This window comes from Nannobrachium achirus, assembly GCF_963921795.1.
Source record: "Nannobrachium achirus genome assembly, chromosome: 14".
NCBI lineage: Eukaryota > Metazoa > Chordata > Actinopteri > Myctophiformes > Myctophidae > Nannobrachium > Nannobrachium achirus.
The window spans coordinates 30878494-30904524 of record NC_137821.1 but is presented as its reverse complement, the minus strand read 5'-3'; the positions used below and the strand labels follow the sequence as shown (position 1 = coordinate 30904524).

The window sequence follows — 26031 nt, the reverse complement described above, 5'->3', positions numbered from 1 at the left end:
ATTAATAATGCCCCTACAAGATCATCAAGCTGAAGTAGTAAAAATAGCCAATCTACAATCTCACAACACATGATGTGTTCTGAGCTTGTAGAGATGGGCCATTTGCACAATGAAAAATTACGTTCCATTTCCGGTTTTGGACATACAAGATTTACGTCCAACAGTGACGATATTGAAGTTCACGTGAGCGTGTGTCTGTTATTAAAAAGGCAGGGCAGAATGGCCCGGATGCAACCACAATTTTCTGTAATAAAAAATAAAAAACAAAAAAAGAACTGAGGGAAAACACTATTGGCCTTAAGAAGTAATTAGTCTACATTTTGAAACGTATGATTGAGTAAGTATGCAACACTGCAATAACATGTCAGTGACTGAATCTTTTTCCTACTTTAAATAAAATGTGAAAAAGGAACCAGGGATGGTGCTTTGTGTTCTGTATTTTTTGAGCGGTGGTCACACCGTCTCCATAGCGTGGCCGTGTGTGTATCCTCTGTCTGTCTGTATGTATGTAGCCTCTGGTGTATGTAGCCTGAGTACCCCTGGGAGACCAGAGAGGTGCTGTTGAGTCTAGCCTGCCCTGAGCATCAACTGCAATAGCAGTGGTGGCCTGAGTGAGCAAGTATGGCTCACACTCTCACACGGGCGGGCGGGCACACGGGCGGGCACGCACCCCCCCCCCCCCCCCCCACACACACACGGGCGTGCACGCACGCACGCACACTTCAAACTTGGGTTTGATTTTTTTGTCTCCACCAGGCCAGAAACAATGTTTTGCCGTTTTCCGTCCGCTTGTGTCTGTCAGTCTGAGCAGCTAATCTCTGACGCAGTTTGACCGATCGGCGTGAAACTTTGCACATATACGTCCTGGAGTTCAATGAAGAACCTCTGCCTGTTATAGTGCCAGCAGGATGCAGATTTTTGCAATATAATCTGATATTATTCCAAACCACGCAAATCTGTACATATTTATATGGTCATGTAATCAAGAAGTAGCTGTCTAATATTCCATATGCTCTGAGGAGCACATTTCTATTCGTTTTTCTTTTTTTTTTTGAAACATGCAGAAACAATGAATGTTTTCAAACAGCACTTTCGTATGTGCATACTGTCTTTGTCGGTTTATTATTGTTTTTTTTGTTTTTTTAAACAAATGAGGAAGATATGATTTTAATGTAAGTAACAGCCTGTACAACGCAACATACAGAAAATTAAAGAAAAATAAAATAATACAAATTAAATCTTGTACAAAGCAGCACTGGGCCATAAATAGCCCATACATTTTCACATTTTGATTGGACGTTGCAAGATTCCTCTATCCAACCCCAATGATTTTCAGTTAATTAAAACTGAAAATTGTCTGAGAACTCACAACTTCCTTTGTTCAATCTGTCATAACAGTGACTTGGGAAAAAAAATGGTGGGATCTTACATAATGTACGGTATGTAGTAATGGAAAAATAAATCTAATATCTAATTGGCAACATATAACAGAATGGCTAAGTAGATATGCTTTGGAAAGCTGTTGACATACAATCAGTCGTTAGGTGAATATGTTGGGATGAATGGGTGTGGGGGCGTGTGTAAATCTTTGTAAATGAATGGGAGTAAGCGAATGAGAAAGCGAAACAGTCTACAAAACAAACTGCAAAGCCCTAATGAAATCACATTCACAATGTAAACACCAGCATTAGGGTCTTGACTCTTGTTTAGCTGAGGACTCTTTGATTTCCCAATGAGGACTCCTGCAACATGGTTGACTCTGGAAGTCCTTCCTGGTAAACAAAGTCAGACATCACGAGATGGATGGATCGGAGCAAGGATATGAATGGAAGAAATGTAAACAAAGGGTAAAGTAGAGCAGTGGTTCTCAACCTTTTCAGGCCGCGACTCCCCAAATAATCACATTTTAACTGGGGATCCCCATCCTACGAGCACTAAGAGTTGAGGCGTCACATTTTGTATAACACGGTTCTATTGTGAAAATAGGCGATCTACATGCTCACGCCTCGAAATTCTCACAATTTCAGCCTCTAATATTTGACAATTTGGCCAATGTTGAATTTGTCATTTTAGAAGTATTAAAAAGTCCTTAAATCGTCACTTTGTAAATGTGCAGATACCCTCAATACACTTGTACTCTATATTGAGCTGCTTACTGTTGAGTGAGAAAAGAATGTTAACATTAAGCTAAACATCTGGGGACCCCCCCCAAAATAATTTGGGTCCCGACCCACAGGTTGAGAACCACTGAAGTAGAGGGTGGGGTGGGTGACGTGGTAAACCACATTATTTTGTGAAACGAAACCACCAAAACTTTCAAGTCCCTCCACAGTGCAAGCCAGGAAGGAGTGTTCCACTGAGAGGGGGGGGGGGGGGGGGGGAACACAGAATACCAACGGGGACAAACAGGCAGACTGATGCAGGAGATGACAAGCAGAGAAAGACGGAACACACAAAGTTATACGTGTAAACATTTGTCGTTTTCCTCCAGTTCTGTAATTCCACAGAAAGCCACAGGACTCTTTTCGGGTATTCTCTTCAGAGTTCTCTAAATTCCAACCAATTGTCCATCTTTTTTTCTTTCTTTTTTTTTTTTTACATCTGTTCGAACAGTTGCAGCTCTTTTTTTCCACAATTTCACTTTGCCCTACGTTTGGGTGTTTAATAAATCTGACAGTCCTTGAGCGTGCAGAATGGCAGATGAAGGTTGTTGGGCTTTCACAGGCTATGGTCCACAAGAGTTGGAACAGGTGTTCTGGACCAGGTCTTTCCGTGGAGGACCAAGAGTAGTTGTTCCAAATATAAAGGGCCAGATCGAGAATAGATGAGTGTAAAAATAAGTGCAAGTGGGAAAGAAAAGACAGATTAACGGGTTGTGGTAGGGTAGAACAAAAGATTTGGGGAAAAAACGGGAAAACACTAAAGGTGCGAACAAAAAAATTATAAACGCCACAAATTCAACAATCGTCTTGATGGTAAGTTGCTTTAAAAATTGCCCACGAGTGTCCTTAACATAAAGTGCAGGCAGTGTCTGTTCTTCTCTGAAACCTTCATAGTCCCCCACCCATTAAAAATGTCCAGGCGCAAAGAACCAAACTTAAAAAAAATAATAATAAGAAAAAAAAAATAAGAAAAAGCTCAATTGTCAACAATCCACAGCAGGACACTAGATTCCAGAAGAGTCTTTAACTCAAGGCAGGGGGTTGGATTTTGGTTGTCGATTAACAGTAGAAGGTGTACCACAGGGCTGCATACCTGGGGATCTTCTCATTCTTTGACTCCTTCCCCCTTCCTCTCGTGTCACATGTTTCACTCTACCCGGATGAGCAGTCCATAGAGGAGAGTTCCACCCTGCTCCTTGGTGATCCACTCAATCTCTGTGTTGCTGAAGCGGGGGTCCAAGGACTCGCTGGGACCTAGCGACTGGGGTCCCACCTTGTAGGATCCTGGCCGAACACACACCTGGAATCCCACCTGAGCTTGGTGGCGGCGGTGAGAGCGAGGGTCCTGAAATCTAGGACAGAGGAGGATAACGGCAAACAGACCGGTCAAGATTACACTTTTATATTCGAAGAGATGAAGAGAGCCGAGAAGCAAGTGTTACGCCTGATTTATGCTCCGTCGCAGGGACAGTGTCGCGCACCGAAAATAGCCGATCTACAGGCTCACAATGCGTCGCGGATGCAATGCATTTAGAGCTTTTCAGTTTAGCCATTGCCGCACAACACCATCGTACGATGAATATAAATATTAGGCTATATAAGTTTTTTTTCCCCCTTTTTTTTTATCCCATGATTTTGCAACCCATTTTCACCCTGTGTCAATTATCTAATGTAATCCTGGGCGCTACACTCCCTCTGCCAGTGGGGAGCAACGGACTGACCTCATGCTTCCTTCTATGCATGAGTAGTCCAAGCCGTTTCTTTTCACCTGACAGGGGAGAGATTCCCCGGCTGGATGTAGCGCGTGGAGGAACACGTTATTCCAACCAGTTCCTTTCCCCTACATCAGGCTCCCCAGCTGGCCAGGGGGAGGCTGTATAGAGACCAGGATTACTGCATGTTTTTTGTGAAGGTACCTACCCTAGGAGACACGGGGAGAACATGCAAACTCCAAACAGAAAGGCATTTTGCCAACCCCACTTAGGGTATGGTCACTGATGACACGGAGGAGAGCCCTAATGGCCACAGGCCACAGCGTCCCCAGCGGGAATCGAACCCAGGACCTTCTAGCTGTAAGGCGACAGCGCTGCCGACTGCGCCACCGTGCCCCCCCCCTCCCCCAATCTATGAGGACTTACTGCACTTTGGGGGCAAAGATCTCCAGGCCAGAGTAGCGCATGGTGGGAGAAAGCTGCACTCTGGGGACCTCCCTGTCAGGGGCACTGTTCTCCTCTGGCTCACTGTAGCCATTTGGCCCTTCCGTCTTGACTGGAGACACCGAGAAGACTGAAGACGTGCCTGCACCAACACAAACACAACATCACACATGATTTCATTTCAGCCATTTAAGTCCATTCACATCTACATTATCTCATTACTTGAGTCGGATTTATACTTAAGGCCTGTCCATATTTTAACTTTTCAGTCTAAAGGTCCGGTTCGACTACAAAATGACGTCACTCGCGACTTCTGAAAAGCATTACACCGAACGAGAGTTTGGAAATTTGCACGTCGGAAATGGCAACTCACCGAACATTTCGGAGATACTATGGACAGGCCAAAAAAAAATAGACAAGCTAACAATCTGTCGCGGATGCGACAAATTCGGAACTTGTAGATCTGCTATTTAAATGAATTAGAAAACTAACATTTTAGAAGTAGTGAAAACAGCCGATCTACAAGCACACAACGCAACCCTTCGGTCGCGTTGTGAGCTTGTAGATCTGCTGTTTTCACTAGTTTGGATCCCGTTCCGTCTAATTAATGTTTTGGGTCTTGACCTGAAAAGTTTGGGAACCACTGCAGTACATGGGTTAAATACCTAACTAAATGGGTTAATCAACTGTATTTTATCCCTTTCTAACTAACTAAGCAGATATGTCGGTGTGTGGCATCCTACCGGACAATAGTTGGCTGTGGTCCAGAGTGCGTCGCAAGGCTCCAACACTGGTGCCATGGTAGGCTATATGCCACTTCTTCAATGCATTAGAGACCTCACAGTGGGCCTTGATCCTGTACAGACAGAAGAAGCATGTTAAGTACATGCATGTTCTATGGCATGGGTCTTCAACAGGGGGTCCGGGACTCCTAGGGGGTCCTCAGAGTTACTACAGGGGGTCCTCAAATGATAGACCGTTTTTTCCCCCCTCCTTTTTTATATTATATAATAATTATATATCCATAAATCCATATTCCGTGAACTTTAGCCAAAAATAGCAGATCTACAAGCTCACAACGAGGCGTTGTGAGCTTTATAGATCGGCTATTTTTGGCAAAGAGCTTTGGTGTAGAGGGGAAAAAGAGCAGACTAAGTACAGAGTGAAAGGTCAAGTTCATTAAGTATTGACGGTTCAAGTGGTTAAATATCAGGAAACACAAATTGACATGAATCCAAAATACACTGATGATTGGGCTGTCAAAAGATGAAACTATATGGAATTGTGGGGGTCCCTGCTTCTTCTCTCTCTCAACTAAGGGGTCCTTGGCCTGAAAACATTGAAGACCCCTGTTCTATGGTCATTATTGAAATGTGATAATACTTTCATGTAGTACTTCTTCACGGTTCAAGGTTTTTTTTACAATCCAACCTCTAGCCACAGATAATAAAATGAATAACAAAGGAGGGGGAAAAAAAGGACAAAAGAAGATCTAACATGACACTAGAACATGACACTTAAATTACAAATATAAATTGAATTGGAGGTTCAAATGGCATAATGGGTGACATGGTAGCTTCACTAGCCTCACTTTGCCGATTTAAGGGAGACCTGTCTATGCATACTGTGTGTCTGGGCATGCTTGCATATGGAGGAAATATCTAAAGGAGACCACTGTGTGTGTGTGTGAGTGTCAGTGTGTGTGTGTGTGTGTGTGTGTGTGTGTGTGTGTGTGTGTGTGTGTGTGTGTGCGTGCGTGCGTGTGTGTGTGCGTGCGTGTATGAGCCTGATGGAGTGGAGATATCTCTCTCGTTTCTTTAGTTATACAGTATGTAGTTATATTCATTCGTTGTTTACTGCCCTAGTTAATTTGACTGGTTTGAGCTAGTCTCATTATGAGGTTTATGAGGTGATACACATCATGTGCACAATTATGTTCCCTTGCTGCTTGTCAGGAACTGGTGTAATGCCTCTCAAATCCCTACCCCACTACCTTGTGTGAACCCCTGACCTGAGGGCAAAGCGACACCATCCAAAGGGCAGGGCATAGTCGCGGGGCGGCTCTCCTCTCTTGTAGTAGGCCTCGTCACCCCGCAACTTGTGGCAGGACTCACAGTAACACAGGTTGTACTTGGCATCCTCATTGAAATAACCATCTTGAAGCGAGAGCAAAGGAGGTGAAGAAAATTAGTTTGTTAACAGAACGCTAAAGGAGATTAGAAACACAAAATGAGGACTGTGATAAACTCCACAGCTTGGAGGTGATTTGACCAACTTACCCGGTAGTGTCAGCAGGTCCTTGAAGCGTGAACACAAGGCCTGGTACTCGCAGGTCTTGTTGGGGTTGACCTCTGGAGGGGGCGTCCAGCACACGCTCTCTTTGATTCCTGGATGGCATACAATTAAAGCGTGGTCAAACACTAAAGAACAACGTTGGCCAATGGGTCCTTTACACTTTCACTTTTAATAAAAGATGTGGCTCGACTTTTTTTGGCCTGCTGGAAGCGTGCACAAGAAATCTGGTGCCGATAGGTATTTGCGTGATTAGCCACGGAAAGACACACAAACTGTGGGATACACACAAACACAAACAAACAGCCGGAGATTTTTGGATGTGTCTTACCGTCAACCATGTCAGCCTTCTCCATGTCACCCTGGAAGCGAGCCTCACCGCTCTCCCCACCAACGGCCGGCACGTTGTTAGTGACTATGGTAACCTGCCGACACCACATACCATTAGCACTGGATGGAATAATGTGTTAGCTTGTACATATACAATATAGGCATTTAGCAGCTGTTCTTAAACACATTTCATGCCATAGATGAGCGATCCTCTTTTTGTTTTTGGCCACTAGATGGTGGTGTTCACTAATCTATGAGTCAGCAATGGCTTCTGTGTGCTGTGCAGTGTATGTCATGACTTTTGAATGAAGATTTATTAATAATAATAATAAGCAGCCATGTGCATGGTGAAACATGTGACAGCCCAGAAATCTGCTGATCTAGAAACAGGAAGTCCCAGTGAAAAACATTTAAGACCCCTGCTCTAGACTGTAGGCAGAGGAAGCTAAATACGTATGTTGCAATGCACCGTGCCTCTGACCTGCTCACACTGTCCGTAGAGGTCAATGAGGGGGTAGCAGGGTGAGGGGATGTCCTGAGCGGCCACTCCCTGGTCCATGCCGTTCACATAGAGGTGGAGACAGTTGTTGGTGTCCACCAACAGACCCAGCACCGTCCCCTCTGGACATGTGTCCAGGTTAGGGCCATAGTTCTCACAGATCTAACGGGGAGGAGAGAGAGAAGGAAAAAGAACGGTGAGACACAATGGAGGAGGAAACAGTGAGGTAAAGAGGTCAGATGTAAAGAGTGGACAGGAGGAGGGAGGGCGATTGTTTGGAGGGAGGAATTAAGAGGAAAGAAAACATTAGAGATGGAGAGATGGAAACGGGAAGAAAAAGAGACCATAATTGACATTGAATTCACATTCTGTTGCTACGTCATACTCTATAGCAGGGGTTTTCAAAGTGGGTGACGGGTGCCGTGACGGCAGTCCACGGGTGCCGCGAGATAATTTGATAATATTTGGAATTTATTTGGACACTTAAAAAAATATTTAGTATCATTTTAAACTTGAAGTACAAAGTTATTGTCAGTCAATTCTAACCAAAATGGCTATTATCTCAACGTTTTCCTCACAACATAATCGCTAAAATATGCTATAAATATAAGGTGCTGGGAGTGAAAATTATGAATATAATAATGTAGGGGTGCCCCGGATGAAGAAAATATTTATAGGGGTGCCCTGAGTCAAAAAGGTTTGGGAACCCCTGCTCTATAGAATAGCGGTTCCCAAACTTTTCGAGTCGAGACCCAAAAGAGAGATTAGTCGTTTGCCCGTAACCCAAACTAGCGAAAATATCTATTGCGCTTCACTACTTCTTAACCCATTGCCTGCCACAGGAGTTATGGTTTTTTGACGCTGTTCGCCAACCTATGGGTCCCCAATTATTTCCCGATTCCCCTGGACGTCACTTGACACGTCAATGACGCAACTGGAACAAAAAAAGCTTTTCCTTTTTTTGTTTCAAAGTAAAAAACAAAACAAAACAACATAATGAGTGTGTATGTGGCGAGGGTCTGGACGCGAGGCTGACGCGGAAGTCTCCATCTTTCAAACGGACGGTCGTGTATGGACAAGGATGAGTTTCTGATTCTAGCACATCCGTCTAGAATGCTCCCGGGGGCGGATCAGAGCGACACACAATATTTAAAGATTTTTATAAGATTGGTGAAAAATGCTCTGAATCTGACAGTCAATATATATATTTTTTTCTTTCTTAATTATTTATGGAATTTCATGAAATTGTTCGTTTGTTTTAAAATGTATAATACTAGAAGGTGTGTGTGTGTGTGTGTGTGTGTGTGTGTGTGTGTGTGTGTGTGTGTGTGTGTGTGTGTGTGTGTGTGTGTGGAACTAAGTGACCTTTGTCCCCCTCTAGTGGCCATAATGCATGCTACAAGACTCGACCAAGCAAACAAACATCCATCACAAACAAATAGGTTTCACATGAAACTAGGGATGGAAATCGGAATCGGCCAATATCAAAAATCGGCAGGTATGATATCAAACCGGCCGAATCATTGACCGGCAGGTCACTGACATAAATACCGGTTTTATGCCAATTGTGTCTATGGCACTGCACAGCATGATGCTCTGGTCCAGGGACTAAAGTTAACATTAGCAAGTAGCAGCCAGTCTACTTGGCAGTTTACAGAATACAGATGGTGCTGATTACCTTTGCAATGTAAGGATATATTCCATAATCCTGTGTCAATGTCGTCTCCAAAAAGAAGGGGGGGGGGGGGGGGGAAAGCATGCGTCACCTGCTTTCCTCCTGCCTAGTCCAGACGGTCATATTAGACTGGATATTGTCTGTGATTTTGGATATTGTACTATTGTGATTGATTTGGCATTAGTGTTCTTCTAGCTTATTGGTACTCAAATTGAAGTATGTCTTGTAGGCCTACTTGGCCTGAAAAAAAGGGTATTGGAGCAACCCTATTTTCTAGTTCTTAGCTAAAGAAATCGGTATCGGAAAAATAGGTTTTGGCAGGTCAGACCTTCATAAAACCGGTGGATCGGTATCGGCCAAGAATTTTGCAATCGGTCCATCTCTACATGAAACCCGTGTTTATTAAGCTCTGGAAGGGAGCACTCCGCTCACACCGACAAATACAGAAAACGTCACTCGTTTACTCCCGGAGGTCGATTCTATTGGCCGAAGGGCATGTCAATCATGTTACAAGGCCCGCCCCTCCACAAATGGGTCCCGACCCACTGTTTGGGAACCACTGCTCTAGAAGAGATCAATTCAACAGTGAGGTAGAACACAGTCAGGCAGAGATTAAATCAATACACAAGGATACAAATTCACTGACAGAGAGTGTGTGCTCCTCCTCCACTGACAGATTGAATGTGTGTACCGTGTGTCAGTCACAGTGGTGGAAAAAGTACTCACATATTTGACTTAAGTAAAAGCATCAATACTGCAATATAGAAATACTCGGTTACAAGTAAAAGTCTGGAATTCAAAATGTACTTGAGTAAAAGTATGAAGGTGTTGGCCTTAAAATGTACTTAAAGTACCAAAAGTAAAAGTACAAAATGTTTGAAAATAGCAGATCTACAACCTCACGACGCGTCGCGATGTGACCCCTTATGAGTTTGTAGATGGTCCATTTTCAAATAGCCAAAGGTATAAAAATAAGGCAAAAGTGGTTTATGTACGTTTTGTAACATTACAATTTATATCTGCAAAGTAACTAGTAACTAAACCTTTCAAATAAGTGTAGTGGAGTAAAAGTACAATATTTGCATCCGAGATGCAGTGGAGTAGAAGTAAAAAGTATTGGAAACTGATAAATACTCAAGTAAAATACAAATACCATACTCATAATCGGTCCTAAGTACAGTACTTGAGTAAATGTACTTGCCAGTGGTTCTCAAAGTGGATTCCAGGGACTCTGTGGGTTCCTTTATGGGGTTCTAAATTGACCCATAGAAGGTCTGTAACCCTGACGGGTTCATTTGGTTCCATTTGTACACTGTCAGAGTTAAGGGGAAAAAAGTTTGAGAAACACTGCAATATGCCAGTGTCAGTCAGTACCTTGAGGGAGTTGAGGAAGACAGAGTCCCTCTGCAGCAGCCAGGCGGAGCGCTTCAGACAGCACGCCGTAGAGGGGAAGTTGAGCCGGTCGGGGGAGTGACCGATCACCCCCAGGGACAGCGACGACGTCCACTGTGGGTTCAAGCGGTCGATCTGAAACTACACACAAACAAGAGAGAGGGTGACTGACAAGTAGGTATGGGACGATAAGCGTTATCGTTTATCGTGATAAAAAAAACTACTCACGATAATCGTATCGTGGAGATTTAATTTATCGTGATATCGTCCTCCGTCGTGCACTGGAATCAATTCAACTTTTATTTGCCGAGCTGCCTATCCGGTACCATTTAATCTCTCTATTGCTAAAACGTACTTACAATATACATAATTGATACAGTCTTCACTCTACCAAATCTCTTTGCCAAAAAATTGCCGATATACAAGCTCACAACGTGTCGCGTTGTGAGCTTGTAGACCTGCTATTTTTTGGCAAATGTTCCACCCCAGGATAATGGATGTTTGGGATATTTTGATTATTGCGATAATATCGTAAATCGTGATTTCTTTGTTCACAATAATCGTGATATGAAATTTTCATATCGTCCCATTCCTACTGACAAGTTGACGCCTATAAAAACAGGACTGGGTTGCACACTGGGAGTCTTCAGTGCGAGGGTTCTAACATTCATGGATATCTAGACTAGAGGGTGGGTGGACAGACTGGTGGGGGAGGGCGCTCTGTAATGCAAGCTTAATGCTCCTATCAAAGTGTGATAGAACATTTAGCTCGTTTTCGGGCTCTATTATTGAACTTTTACAGTAAAGCATACACTAAACTGTATAGAGCGTCGCAGCGGAAGTGGATTCCTGGGGTCACTTAACACTTATGTTGCAATGATTTTTTCTCTTCAATGTCTCGCGTTGCCATGGTTACCATAGACTTCCATGTAATTGTGCAATTGTGTAAAAAGTCCACGCCCATGCCTAGATGATGCACCACGTGTGTAGATGCTGTTCACAGCTTTCAAACTAAAAAATCCGCTTGGAAATCCGTTCAGGCATTCATGATTTATGGGCCATTACCCATTATGTTTTCTTCAGATGTAAACAAACATGGCTGCCATGTTTGAAAGAATGGGTTGGTATGGGGGTTAAACATGCAATTTCGCGATCGCGATCATGCCTAATACATTTCTGGAGGTCCAAAAAAATTTTTTGAAAAAAAAAATGTTGAAATTTTTTTTTTTTTTTTTTTTTCAAAAACGGCCCAAACTCGGGAAACTCGGGGTTGGCACAGCGTTGGTATCAATACAAACTCGGGAAACTCGGGGTTGGCACCAGATGTGTTAATATTCCCCATTCATTTTCGCCATAGACTTTTACAAATATATTTATAACAATTATGTTAAGCCTCGAACCAAGCCATCCAGGATGGAGGTGAATCATGATCATATAACCTTTGATCCTATGTGAAAACATATTTTAATATTACATTATTTGATATACTACATTTAATAACTACCCTTTGTTTAGCGATTTTCAAAATGTTCTTTTCATAGAAAAAAAGGTTATATGATCATGATTCACCTCCATCCTGGATGGCTTGGTTCGAGGCTTAACATAATTGTTATAAATATTTTTCTAAAAGTCTATGGTGAAAATGAATGGGGAATATTAAGTGACCCCAGGAATCCACTTCCGCTGCGATGCTCTATTGTGTCGAGCTCTTTTGATGAAAGGCCTCCATTTCTTTAAATATGATTACTAAGGTAAATAAAGTATATTGGTACCTATATACAGTATAGTAGTAATTCTATACAGTAATACAGTAAAAAGAAAAAGTAGAAAAGGTAGCTGACAACAAATTCAACTCTTTGTTGAATGGTGTCCTCCAGAGGTCTATATAGTCTACAACAAATCTCTACGCCGAAAAATGGCCATCATCGAATATTCGCCTATTTTAGCCGAATGTTCACCTGCAGTATTATGGCATGGACAGAATGGGGACTTAGGGCTTATGTGGTTAACGTTCAGCTATCCGCTTGTGGAACCCACTTTGTGATTAGCTTCATAAAGCAGCAGCAATGAACAGGTGACATGACAGCGGGTCAGGTGTGTGAGCCGGCCGGTACCTGGAACAGTTGCTGTGGGGTCAGGGGCTGTGCGGTGACCAGCAGGCCCTGGTTGTAGCTGGACACCCTGGCTGCCGTCAGGTTCTGGTTGGACAGCTGGATGTTCTTGCCGTGGTTCTCCAGGAAGGCCATGGCGGTGGGCACCAGCGCACACGGCTCGCTCTCCACCTGGAATCAGAGGATTAGAATGATCAGGATTAGAACAGCCATACTTTTAACGGGTGGCGAAAGCTGGAATGTGTTCATCTTTGTGAAATACCGCGGTGTTTATTCGCTGAGTGAGTGTGTTTGTGTATCACCACAGCGTGGTCCTGATCCTAGCGGGAGCCCCCGCGGCAACCGCGTACTGTCCGGAAGGCGATTTAGACTTTTTTTTAGCCAATGACGAACTGTGGATGATATTCTGCCGTGATGTTTTGCATAAAAAACAAAAGGATTTTCCAATTAACTCTTTCACAGCCTGGTCAGAATGGGCTTGTCTGTGGACTAACCTGGTCAGAATGGGCTTGTCTGTGGACTAGCCGGAAATTTCTAATATTGTATTATGATCTGATATTATGTTTATAAACATCAGCCCACCCCCCCTCCTTCTTGGACGCCATTTTTTCCTTCTTTTTTTCGATCCCACGGTCATAAACTCACCATAACTATCTGGATCTGCATTGGCATATAGTGGGGATTTTGGCTGAGTCGTCTTTCCACCCGTGCGTTTCACATGCACGATCCGTGCACATCTATGTGGGTGCATGTGATCATCTCCGTGTGTACAATCCATGGAAAAAATTTCATTAGCCTAGCCGCTAGGACAACGGCTATGCTAACGCTAACGTCTATACAGTAAGTCTATGGGAAAAGGCTAATCTGCCCCGGAAGCAATCAAAAGCACTTCCGGTTCATGTATAGAGAAGAATCATGCTATTGGTTAGACCGGTGGTGAGACAGAGAAGGGCTACCGCTCGTTTTTTTCGATCATTATCATTTATTTCACCTATTTAGAAAAAGTGTGTAAAAGTGTGTTCTGGCTGGGAACACCTTAGCTATAATTGTGTAAAAGTGTGATCAGGCTGAGAACACCTTAGCTATAATTGTGTAAAAGTGTGATCAGGCTGAGAAAGAGTTAAATCTATTCAAGATTATTTGAAAGAGGTTTGAAGAGAGAAGTCAATTCCATAAATACATACGGTATAAATAACTACAGTAATACTTGCTTTGAAGCATATCTCTATAATGCAGTATAAACACACTTATAAAAATGTTTTATATAAAGCATTATACCAATGCATTATAATCTGATTATAACACTGTACATTCATAACTACAAGCAGATGACTTAATTTGTTTCTGCCTACACTATAAAAGTGATTATAATGCATCAACAAATTACTATGATGCATTACAAAATTGTAATACACTATGAAGCTGGCAAAAAATGTCTGTGTCCAGTATGACACTTGACCGTATAAGTAATCAAATACATTATGTGCTATACGTTACGATTAGTCTGTGATGTATTACAGATTAAGCCATTTAGGCCTGAACGCAAATCTGTGTCACTTTAGATTTGAACCACTTTAACCATTATTTTATGCTTTAACTGTTAAAAAATAGCAGATAAACAAGCTCACAGCGGCTGCGAGCTTGGAGATCTGCTATTTTTGAAAAATCTTGAACATCCGTGCAAGTCTTTGAATATTTTTCGCCCGATTCTATAAAAGTCAGAGTCAAGGACCCCAAAATTACATGTATTTGGCGGCCGACCCCCCCCCCCCCCATCTCAAAATATTTTGTTCCAGGGACCTCCCAGAAATAAATATTTGAGTTACAAATGTTGCTTTTAAAAAGCTATATTCAAAGACTTGGTTAAAGCATTAAATAAATCTAAATGGGTTAAGCTACAGTACCTCTCTGAGGGGCGTGCCGTCCTCCTCTCCTTCACTGCAGCTCTCTGAGGACAGCGACGGAGCCTTGATGCTCTCCACGTCCTCCAGCGCTGAGGAGCTGACGATGGACACGGCAGTGATGCGTCCGTACAGGTCCAACACCGCGTACACATTCTGACACACAGGGGGGGAGATGGTGAGTCTCTCTGTACTGGGTACAGCATGTTAAGGGTAGGCGATATGGTGATATATATCGCTGAGACGATACAATGTCTGCACGATATGCCTTTTCAGAAATATCGTATATATCGTGATTCGTGATACACTGAGAGAGCCTTATAAAAAACTCCAGTTGAATTGTTAATACAGAGATTCATTGCAGAATTCATTTAAATCTGCATTTTGGTCTAAATCAGTGGTTCTTAAACTTTACAATGTCAACGTCTCCCCTTAACTCTGACAGTATACAAATGAAACCAAATGGACATAATGTTACATACTTGTAAGGGTCAATTTAGATCTCCCAAAAGGATCTTTTTCTTTTAGTTTGTGTTACCTTGTAGGTGATTGTACTGTTAAGTAACTTGAAAAATAACCATAAAACCAACATGAAAAATTATCGTGATAAGATGTGATACCGCTTGAAAAAAATATTGTGATATTGTATTTTTCCATATCGCCCACCCCTACGGCATGTGTGTGCAGATGAGTTCACGGTAATGCCAATCTTTTTTTCTTTTTTTTTTTTCAAATGGGGTTTGAATAATAAATAAGTACAAAATGGGATTAAAGTGGTTAAAATTAAACTAAACTAAAAATGTTGATTCTGTAAGCTGGGGGACGCCCCTAGAACAGTGGTTCCCAAACTTTTCAGGTCAAGACCAAAAAGAGAGATTACACATTTGCCCGGGACCCAAACTAGTGAAAATAGCAGATCTACAAGCACACAACGTGTCGGTTCGCACCGCGTTGTGAGCTTGTAGATCTGCTATTTCCACTATTTTTTTTCAACATGTAAACGATTATGATGATTATCCCAAAATAATTGCGATTATGTCAAATAATTGCGATTAGACGATTATGTAATAATTGTGACAGCCCTAGACCCACGTGTCCGCGACCCACAAATGGGTCCCGACTCACTGTTTGGGAACCAGTGGCCTAGAACAACTTCAAGGACCCCTGTGGTCTACAGACCTCACTTAAGAGACCTACTGGTTTATATTGCTTAGTTTAGTGTACAGTATGTGTGTTTGTGTACCTTGGCCACCGCAGTTGCAGCCGGTCCCATGTCCTCACCATCAATGAGGATGTGCATAGTGTCGTCGCTACACCTCTTCACTCCCACACGGTTCCCCACCTACACACACAAACGCACATGCACACACACACACACACACACACACACTGCAGTCATTTTCTGCTATATGCCACAGTATGACTTTCTCCATCAGAAATGGATGAATAAACCAGAACGCCTTCAAATACACAGCTCGCATCCCTGAGTGTGACTCACCACCGTTTGACCCATTTGACCTGTTTCCCGATTTCTGGATTTAACACAATCCTTTGTTCCATTCACTTACAGTTGCACGATTGACACAGATGACATTTTTTGTTAACATGACTGTGACAACAGTGCTACTCTGTTCTTTAGAAAATGAGGAATTACGTTTCGCTCAGGGTAATAATAATATATTATATTGTAATAAATAGCTGTAAATTAGAAATAAAACGACAATAGTGATGCTTCTTGACATCATCTGCTAATGGCAAGTACTGTAATAGCTCATTAGAGCTTTGTTTTTGCATCTGCACTCTCCCCGAGCGTCTCCTTGTGGAATATAGTAAAGATGGACTTGGTCCCGATCCAGAGAGCACTCTGGGGGGGGCGGGGGGGGGGCGGAGGACGGAGGGGGGGGGGGGGGGGGGGCGGAGCCTGTTTACCGTCAGCCGGTCCAATGAGCAGCCGTAGTTCTGCCGCTGCAGCAGACCGTTGCGTCGTACTTCAGAGCCGCAGAGCAGCCAGGTGACCTTGGTTCGGAGCTGAGGGAGGGAGGGGGAGAGACCCGACAGCGGACAGGAGGGCAGCTCCGGCGGTGCCAGCGTGGTCAGGCCTATGTGCAGCGAGCCGCACCACTGCTCGTCCACCTCGTCGATCTTCACCTGCAGGGGAGACCGTGGAGTCGTGTGTTAAGGCCAGTGTTGCCGGATTATTTATTTTTCTATTGCGAGGGAAATAAACTGCCAGGTCTATGAAAACAAGCCCAAAGGAAGCCAATCTACAAGCTCAAGCATTGTGAGCTGGTAGATCTGCTATTTCTCTTGATAAAAAAAGCTTTAACATTTTGAATATTTTTTGAGACACCACACAAATCTAGTATGGGGGTCCGTGGACAAATGCATATTAATTTAGGGGTCCTTTAGTACTGGTTTAAACAACATTAGGAAACAAGCCCAAATAAGCAACAAAGTTTTTCCAAACAAGCCCAAAAGCCCACAACCACCAATAATAAAGCAACCTTACAAAAAAACTAAACAAGCCCAAAGATGCTTATAATAAGCAGACTTGGCAACACTGGTTATGGCAAATTTATGCTTAGTCATATGAATGTGCCACTGACTGACTTTCATGTTTTCCCGTTGGAGATTGTTATTTTGGGAGGAGTGACACAGAAAGGCATCAAGGGAGATTTTAGATTGATGCACAGGTTTAGATTCAAATGTTTGAAGGGTAAATGTGACGTGTAAAAAAAGATTAGACAAAACTAAATTTAACAGGAGGACAAATCTCAACTGAAAATGCCATTGAGCTTTACAATTAAAATGCAAAAAAAAGAAAAGAAAGAAAAGAAAAAAAAGCTAATGAGCTAAAACTGATTCTCTCCTGAAGCTAATTACCATTTCCTTAAGCTATTATATAAGCTAATAAGGGTGTAACGATATAGTAACTGAATCGAAAAATCGATTTTCATTTGCAATGATCTACGATCGTTTGCAAAAGCAAAATATCAAACCGTTTTGGCTTTGTATCGTATTGTATCGTTTTAAAATGCGGTAATCGGTATCGAATCGTTTTGCAATGCAAATATTTGATTGTATGGAAACTACTGTAAGTATTTGTGCCTTGTATTTTGGCAATTTTAAGAGGGAAAATTAAAAAGAGGGGTCTAATTACTTTTCCATTCCATATAGCTACTCTTGGTTTATCGATAAATGGGTGTAATCTCTGTGTTCATGTCAAGGTGGGTTTGTCCATATGTGTTGAAATATAATGTACATGTATTTGCTAGATAATCACAGCGTTTACTTCCATAATAATGGATTCTTTTTACACGTTTAACTCTTTTAGTGCCACCCGTTCACCACTAGAGGGCGCCCCAGGTGCCATAGAAAATCCCATAGAGATATGCTGGTATATGCAGAAGCCCTGCAGCCATGACTTGCCTGAACACTTTCCTTTGTGCATGTACAGGAAGAGGATGAAGTTAGCTTGAAGTTAGCTATTGGCTACCAAGCATTTTAGAAGCCTTATTTTCGTGAACTTAGCCATGATTAAACCTTGCACACCTCATGCATGGGAAAAAAACAGAGAAGAATGAGCTCTAAAAAATCCAATGCAATCCTGGATTGCATTGGAGTGGATTTGTGCAGTTTGTTCACAGCTTTCAAACAAAAAAATCCGATTGGAAATCCGTTCAGGCATTCTTGAGATAATCGCCATTATGTTTTACATGTTATGTAAACAAACATGGCTGCCCTGTATGTTAGATGGGGTTGTATGGGGGTGGAACATGCAAAATCGCGATTGAAATCATGTTCACTAGATTTGATGGGGTCCAAAAAAATTTTTTTTTTTTTTCAAAAACCGAACATGTTCGGTTTTGGCATATGTAATACGTTTAAAAAAACCGAACATGTTCGGTTTTGGCACTGGATGAGTTTTAACAGAGATTTCATTTCTTTGCTAAATAGTTACAATATCGATTTTAAAGCATTAAATCGAATCGTATCACCATGAATGAACCGATATCGTCCATGTATCGTATCGTTAACCATGCATCATAATGCGTATCGTATCGTTAAAATGTATCGTTACACCCCTGTAAGCTAACAACAGCCACCTTACGCACCAATGCACACCTGCTTGTTTGTTTTTCCAAACTGAAACTCGTTTGGTAGTAAGACGGCAGCTGTGCAGCGTCACCTCGCTCACCTCAAACAGCTCGTCTGTTCTGAGCTCCTTTGCACTGAAGACGATGCCATGAGCGTAGCCTCCTACTCGCACCGCTTGGCAGCCGTCTCCCAGGAGCACCACGTTTTTACCATGTTTATTGTGGAGTCGATGGGCCACGCCAGCCACTACGCACGCAAAACACACACACACACACACACACACACACACACACACACACACACACACACACACACACACACACACACACACACACACACACACACACACACACACACACACACACACACACACACACACACAGATGTAAGAGGAAGACAAGGATTCAAGAATCAGCTGTTGGTTTCTTCTTTTAGTCTCCTTTTCCTTTCACTCGGTCAATAGGTCTGTCCCAATTATTACATAATTGCCTGGGCGCAATTATTTGAGCCAATTGCCAGTTATTTTGCGTAATCTATATCTTTCCATTCATTTGTATAAAAACAGCCGGACGCAATTACGTTTCATGATTAGGTGTATTATTTTGATTATTGATAACGATCATTGTCAGTCATTTGCATTTCCCTGTAATGTATACTGCAGTAATAGGCCTTTAAGTTATGTCATAGCTGCCCTGTCCAATTCTTGTTTAGAAAGGCTAAAAAGGCAAACAGAAATGTAATTTGTGTAAATGTAAATGCCTAAAACACTTTTACACACACGGAAAAAAAAAGAAAAATTGCATCATGACAAGTAAACTAAAATGTCATGATGGCGACAGCCCTATGGGTCACACACACACTCAGACACCTACCTGGTGAGTGGACGGGGAAGCTCTTCTCTGTGATGTTACTGGTGCAGAGGCTGTTGTCCAGCGGGCCGGAGGAGCTGGTGATGGACACCTGTACACACTGACCATACAGGTCTATCACTGCAAACACCTCTGATAGAGAGAAAGGGGGATGGAGAGAGCGAGCATTACCAAGGGGGAAAGCGCTTTCAGGTGAAAAATAAAATGAAACCAAACAATATCAACCCATTAAGACCTGAATAATACCTAAAAATGTTTTTGAAATCCTAATGTTTCTTCATCTGTGGTGCCATGTCAAGGACCCCTAGAATTATATGTATTTGACCGCAGACCCCATCTCAAAATACTTTGAACAACATTTTCGCTTTAAAAGAATATATACAGTATATTAACTCTTATTGTGCCTATCCCGAACTAGTTCGGGATAATTTGGACCGTCCTTTTTCTTTTTTTTTTTTTTCGAGCCGGGTCGCCGGCCGTCATCTGTTTACACGGCCCGCGAGAGCGTCGCGCCGCCGATATTTACCATCCACTTCAATGCAATCCAGGATCTTTAGAGCTAATTTTCTCTGTTCCATGCATATCCATGAGGTGTGCAAGGTTTAATCATGGCTAAATCGCCGAAAATAGGGCTTCTAAAATGCATGGTAGCCAATAGCTAACTTCAAGCTAACTTCATCCTGTCCCTGTTCATGCACAAAGGAAAGTGTTCAGGCGCGTCATGGCTGCGCACGGCTTGTGCATATACAACGCTTGTCTATGGTGGATTCTATGGCCATTGGGCGCCCTCTAGTGGTGAAAAGGTGGCACTGAAAGGGTTAAAAGATTTGCAAAATGTACACATTTTTTCAAAAATAGCTGTCTGTATATCTGCTATTTTTGAATAGCCAAAATATAAACAACTAGAAGCAGTGCTCTTCCGAGCACAGGTCTCCACCAGGCTGTGCGTCCTGGTGGTGCTACTGTATAATAGGCCAATGTAAAAAGGGTGGCATATGTTCTTCACCTTAGATCTTTCATGGCAATCTGATGCTGCATGCATGATTTGAAGCATTGTGTTCCAAAAATGAGTTTTGCTAAAGTCTACCTGCTGGTGGCGCTATAACAGGCCAATGTGAAAAAGGTAGCATTTGTTCCTTGACCTAGTGGGAATATTTGTGGCAAATTTCACGGTAATCGCAAGCTGCGTTGATGATTTGAGGCATTTTGTTCAAAAACGGAGCAATCCTGCAAGCTTTGGAAGCCAATATTAGCCAATCAGGATGGAATATGAAATACAGACGGATCGGACTTGATCACATGACTATAGAGATACTGTGTACCGATTTGCGTGATTTTTGGATAAAATCTCAAGGAGTAATATCCAAAAATGTGTTTTACATAAGTCAGCCCAAAGGTGGCGCTATAAAAGGCTGATGTGAAAAATGCAGGGTAAAGGTTTATCCTTAGCCTCTAGGGAGTGCGCTTACAAAGTTTGAAACTGATCGGTGGAGTTATAGGTAAAACCACAAATCGGCCTGTTATAGCGCCACCATGAGGCTGATTAAAAAAGATTTAAGTGGTATTTCTTCCTCGGCCTAGTGGGAACGTGTGTGCGCGATTTCATGATAATTGCACTTTGCGTTTGTGATTTGAGGCATTTTGTCCAAAACGGCTCAATCCTACAAACTTTGGAAGCCAATCTTAGCCAATCAGGATGGAATATGCAAAATCGGACAGATCCGTGTCGATCACATGACTGTTGAGATACTGCCTACCGATTTGTAGGATTTTTGGACAAAATCTGTAAGAGTAGTGCACAGAAATGTGTTGCGAACATCGGCCACTAGGTGGCGCTAGAAAAGGCCCATTTGAAAAATTTAGGGCAGAGGTTCTAGATTGGCATCCACGGAATGTGTGTGCTCACTTTGGCAGCGACCGGGCCAACGGCGACTGAGATTAGCTGCACACAAACTGCGAGGACGCACGCACGGACACACGGACACACGGACGGACGGACACACGGACGGACGGAGGGGAAAACATACTCTCCCCCATGCCTTCGGCTGGTGGAGACAATAATGGTTAAAGTGGATATGTGACACAGATGCGTTCCCGGTCTTAATGGGTTAACATATAAAGACTCAAGAGTATAAATACAAATCAGAAGAACAACCAGATTAACAATGCAATAGGAAGTGTAAAGATAAAAGGAGGACAGTCATAAAACAGTACTGACCTTTACCCGGCGGAAGGCCAGTGCAAGCTACGCCCTGGTCCACTCCATTGATGTAGTAGTGGAGGTCCCCGCTGGCCGAGCGCATCATACCGATACGGGAGCCGGTGGTCAGCGAGTCCAGGTCGCAGCCGTAGTTGTTGCGCATGGTGTTGCCGTCCTGCATGATAGCCGTGCCACTGAAGAGAAGAGCAGAAGGGTCAGTTACACTTTCAGGCTGAGCTTCTTGTCCAGTGGATCAAGTTTACAAAGAAGTGTTTGTTCCGGCAAGTTAAGTTGAACACATTTTAAAGATCATTTCAGTATATGTTAGCATATGTTCAGAAGGGGACCTCTGATAACGGATTCCAAGAAAAAGAAGGTCCTGCACACCGTCTGGAACCTGCAAAAAATGTTGCTCTTTATTAACTCATTGACTGCTTTACCCACGAGTTTCCCGAGTTATCCCATATGTCCAGGCCGCCACGCCCGAGTTTCCCGAGTTTTGGGCTGTTTTTTTGGACCTCCTCATGACCTCCAGGCATGACCACGATCGCGAGATTGCATGTTTGACCCCCATACCAACCCCATCTTTCAAACATGGCAGCCATGTTTGTTTACTTTTGATGAAAACATAATGGCTGCTATCTCATGAATGCCTGAATGGATTTCCAAGCGGATTTTTTTAGTTTGAAAGCTGTGAACAGTGTGCACACACGTGGTGCATGATCTAGGCATGGGCATGCATGATCCGTGCATTATGAATTACATGTCTATGGACAAGTCTATGGAGATGTGTGGCATCCTGGAACTTTAAAGAGATTTTTAAAATGCAGCGAATGAGTCAAGTTGAAATTTCGGCCGTTAGAGCTTCATTTTGCAAGTTCCAGACAGTGTTCGGGACATTGTTCCTTTGACTTTGTTATCAGAGATCCCCTTCTGAACATTTGCACCTTTTCGGTAGTCCTACGCACCTGTCACCAACCTTTGAAGTGTGCATCGGCCTTCTTCTAAAAAGTACATGTTAGCAATAACATGAAATACAAGAATATGAAAATAATTGGAAAGTGAGAGCGAATACAAGTCTGTGTGTGACTTGATGGATTTCAAACTATTGATTCTAGAATATACATTTTTACTTTAAGACCTCTGAGACGTTGACTTAAAACATACACACAAAATGTATCTACGAACGGTATATGTAAAACGAGAAAACACAAATGTATTACATGTCAAGACTATTCCTGTAGATACCCTGAAAAAAATCACACAACTGATCTCCAGGCGTACCTGAGCATCCAGGTGTCATAGTCTATGTCAGTCATAGTGTTGGGAAACTCCAGCTCCTCTGGTCTGATGGCCGTCACACCTGGAGACACACACACACAGCGAGATGGACATCATCAATACAACAACAGCAGCATGTGAATCTGTGCGCGTGTGAAAGCAATCGCAATCTGGCAGGGGTGAGAGAATAGAAACACCATACCTGCTTCTATTGAGCCCGACCAGCGGTCCACCATTTTCTGGATGATTATTTCAAACAGCTCTCCATCCCGAAGGCACCTAGGCCAAAGCAGAGAAATTAAAAAAGAAAACATCCAAGTTAAGAAAATCTAAAACTTGCTTTGACTACATGGCTGGATATGACCAAATTAGACAGGAGACACATGTCCAAACATATTACTTTCCACGTCCCCCGAGTGTCATACTGTACATAGTTGGAGTAAATCAGAACTTAAAGGGATCCCTGGCTAATACGACAAATATGCCTTAATACATTATAATTGTCCTCAATAGGGGAAATGCCCGTCGCAAGTTGATGATGTCATAAATGTAATTTGTGATCTATCCCTATGGAATTTATAGCATGCATGTGAAAATAAAAACAAATGTAATACTTCCTATGGTTAATATGAGCATCAAATCAATATTTCAAATGTGTTTGTGTTTTGTTTTTTTGCACATGGATGCCATAAAAATGACACATGACATTTATGACTTCATCAACTTGCGACAGGCATTTCCCCTGTTGAGTGAAAGATTAGCTATTTCTAGGAGAAATAAAATATTTATGGTGTTTTGAATTTTACATTGTAGTTATAGAGGACAATTACAATGTATTAAGGCATATTTGTCGTATTAGCCAGGGATCCTTTTAATTATAATGGGACGTGAATTCAAATGGCAAATGGTGCGCTTAAAGTTATGCTCCAGCAGGACACAGGAGTATTGGATTTTCACACTAGTATTGTGTGAAAATCTTATTTTCCCAGTCTGCTGACCTGTTGGAAATGACGATGGCGTCGTTGAACTCGCTGCGGCAGTTCTGCCGCAGTGCAGTGCGCCCCCCGTTGGTGATGACCGCGTTGGTGCCGTGTAGCTGATGGAAACGCAGGTCGTTGGTGGCGTTGGCCCCGGTAATGGAGCAGGGGCTTCCCGGGGACATGGCTGTCGGGCCCTCCGAGCTGTCCTCAGGGAGAGGGGGAAGGTCCGCTACAAGGCAATGCAGTGAGGTGAGGGAGACAAGAGGGGACATGCTTTATGATGGGGGTCTGCGGACAAATACAAATAATTCTAGGGGGTTCTTGACGAGAAAGGATTTGAGAACCACTGAAATAGTCACAGGTTTTTCGGAAGACTGTAGAAGACATTTTTAGGTCTTTTCCAGGCCTAAATGGGTTCATTCTCTCTCACCCATGTCGTCCATGATGGTGGCCTGAGCAGCCTGCCCGTACAGGTCCACCACGGCGTAGACGCTGGGAGGGACGTTCCAGGCGGCGGGTCCCTGGGCCACCCCGTTGACAAAGAAGTGGAGGCTGCCGTCCTCTTTCCGTACCACGCCTACCGTGTCCCCCGCCTTAGGAGTGAGGAGAGGGAGGGGAGTTGAAGTACAAACCACGCAATCACTAATCATAATTTAAAACTCATTTACTGCCGTCTGACGAGTTTTGTTAGTTATAGCCAATGGTCCAGGCTGCCACCGACGAGTTCGACAAGTAACATTTTTGATGCTGGATGGAGTCTGAGAAACCAGAGAATTTAATATGCTTGAATTGGTATAAAACAATAAAAAAATCTGATCGCCGATGGGCCGTTTCTAAGTACTCCCGGTTGGAACCGGAAACAGAGACGGATATGCTTATTTTGGGGGGCAGGACAACATATACTTCCTTGTTTATGCACCTAGCTGGCTAGTGCAGAAATGCTCGGATGGATTTATCAGGAGGTCTGTTGTTTTCCAGAGCGGACCACTGCATGCTCGCAGAGCGTGCGCGATCCATGAACTGTCGTGCACAATGGACACGCACGCGCCCACGTTAAAAGGTAAGGAAATCGCGGCAGGCAACCCCGATAAATGCTGTTTTTTAATGGCAGTAAATGATTCATACCATGCATTAATATAGAATAAATAATGACTTGAATATTTATTTTCAAATGACCTGAAAAGAGTTTAGCCTGACAAATGTGTAGCTATTCCTTTAATCAAATATATATGCTGTGTGCACGGAGCCCTCGAAAAGCAGTAAACAGTAATTGGCAGTAATCTACATTAGTTATGGCAAAACCGTTAATCAAGCATTTTAATATACTCTTTTTCTCAAAGCAGCAGAATAAAGTCAGGCCTGGTTGTTCAATAGGCTGAATTTCATGGCAGAGAGAAACAAGCAGTGATTGAGGGTGAAAATAAAGTGTTTTCCACTGACTTTGAGCCTGTCCAGGTTGTGACCGTACTCGTCCAGTATTGTGGTTCCATTGTGCATCACACCGTTCCCCGTCATCATCCATGTCCCTAGAAGACAGGATGGTAGGGCTGTCACAATTATTACATAATCGTCTAATCGTGATTATTTGACATTATCGCAATTATTTTGTCATAATCGTCATAATCGTGAATGTTGAAAAATGTCAGAAATAGTGGAAATAGCAGATCTACAAGCTCACAACGCGTCACAACGAGCTTGAAGATCGGCTATTTCCACTATCAATGTTATTTTTTAAGTAGTAAGTTGTCAAATATGTCAGTAATGTATTTGTATATTTAGGTTATGTGTCATATCTACCATGTGCAACTTCAAAGCCTAAAAGCCAAACAGAAATGTAATTATCAACGACAAATACACAATTAAATCGTTAATCACCAATTATTTGAGTGACAATTAATCGTCATGTAAAATGTCATATCGTGACAGCCCTACAGGAGGGACATGTCCAAACATATTGCTTCACAAGTGCCCTGCGTGTCATACATACATGGGGTAAATCACAAATCACAACTTAATCATAATGGGACGTTAACCCATTTAGGCTTGGAATTATTTAATGCTTTAACTATTGAAAAATAGCAGATA

General features: G+C 42.7%; 1 protein-coding gene across 5 annotated transcripts in view; it reads right to left on the bottom strand.

Annotated features, from left to right (window-relative positions):
• Nucleotides 1–1110: 1110 nt before the first annotated feature.
• The window catches only part of neurl4 (neuralized E3 ubiquitin protein ligase 4), a gene marked incomplete at its 5' end in the record, with an annotated part of 35368 nt that continues 10447 nt past the window's right edge, over nucleotides 1111–26031 (bottom strand). For 2 of the 5 annotated variants that reach the window (XM_080742120.1, XM_080742118.1), the window contains 21 exons: nucleotides 1111–3514; nucleotides 4301–4460; nucleotides 5062–5174; nucleotides 6312–6474; nucleotides 6598–6705; nucleotides 6942–7035; nucleotides 7422–7601; nucleotides 10489–10647; nucleotides 12621–12788; nucleotides 14522–14674; nucleotides 15762–15860; nucleotides 16448–16666; nucleotides 18717–18862; nucleotides 19489–19617; nucleotides 21704–21879; nucleotides 22654–22689; nucleotides 22970–23048; nucleotides 23169–23245; nucleotides 23965–24175; nucleotides 24377–24539; nucleotides 25387–25472. In XM_080742120.1, the coding sequence (XP_080598246.1) occupies nucleotides 3310–3514; nucleotides 4301–4460; nucleotides 5062–5174; nucleotides 6312–6474; nucleotides 6598–6705; nucleotides 6942–7035; nucleotides 7422–7601; nucleotides 10489–10647; nucleotides 12621–12788; nucleotides 14522–14674; nucleotides 15762–15860; nucleotides 16448–16666; nucleotides 18717–18862; nucleotides 19489–19617; nucleotides 21704–21879; nucleotides 22654–22689; nucleotides 22970–23048; nucleotides 23169–23245; nucleotides 23965–24175; nucleotides 24377–24539; nucleotides 25387–25472 (2924 nt within the window). In that variant the 3' untranslated portion in view covers nucleotides 1111–3309. The remainder of the gene's footprint in view (nucleotides 3515–4300; nucleotides 4461–5061; nucleotides 5175–6311; nucleotides 6475–6597; nucleotides 6706–6941; nucleotides 7036–7421; nucleotides 7602–10488; nucleotides 10648–12620; nucleotides 12789–14521; nucleotides 14675–15761; nucleotides 15861–16447; nucleotides 16667–18716; nucleotides 18863–19488; nucleotides 19618–21703; nucleotides 21880–22653; nucleotides 22690–22969; nucleotides 23049–23168; nucleotides 23246–23964; nucleotides 24176–24376; nucleotides 24540–25386; nucleotides 25473–26031) is intronic. The other 3 variants (XM_080742119.1, XM_080742121.1, XM_080742122.1) reach the window with 3 other exon arrangements.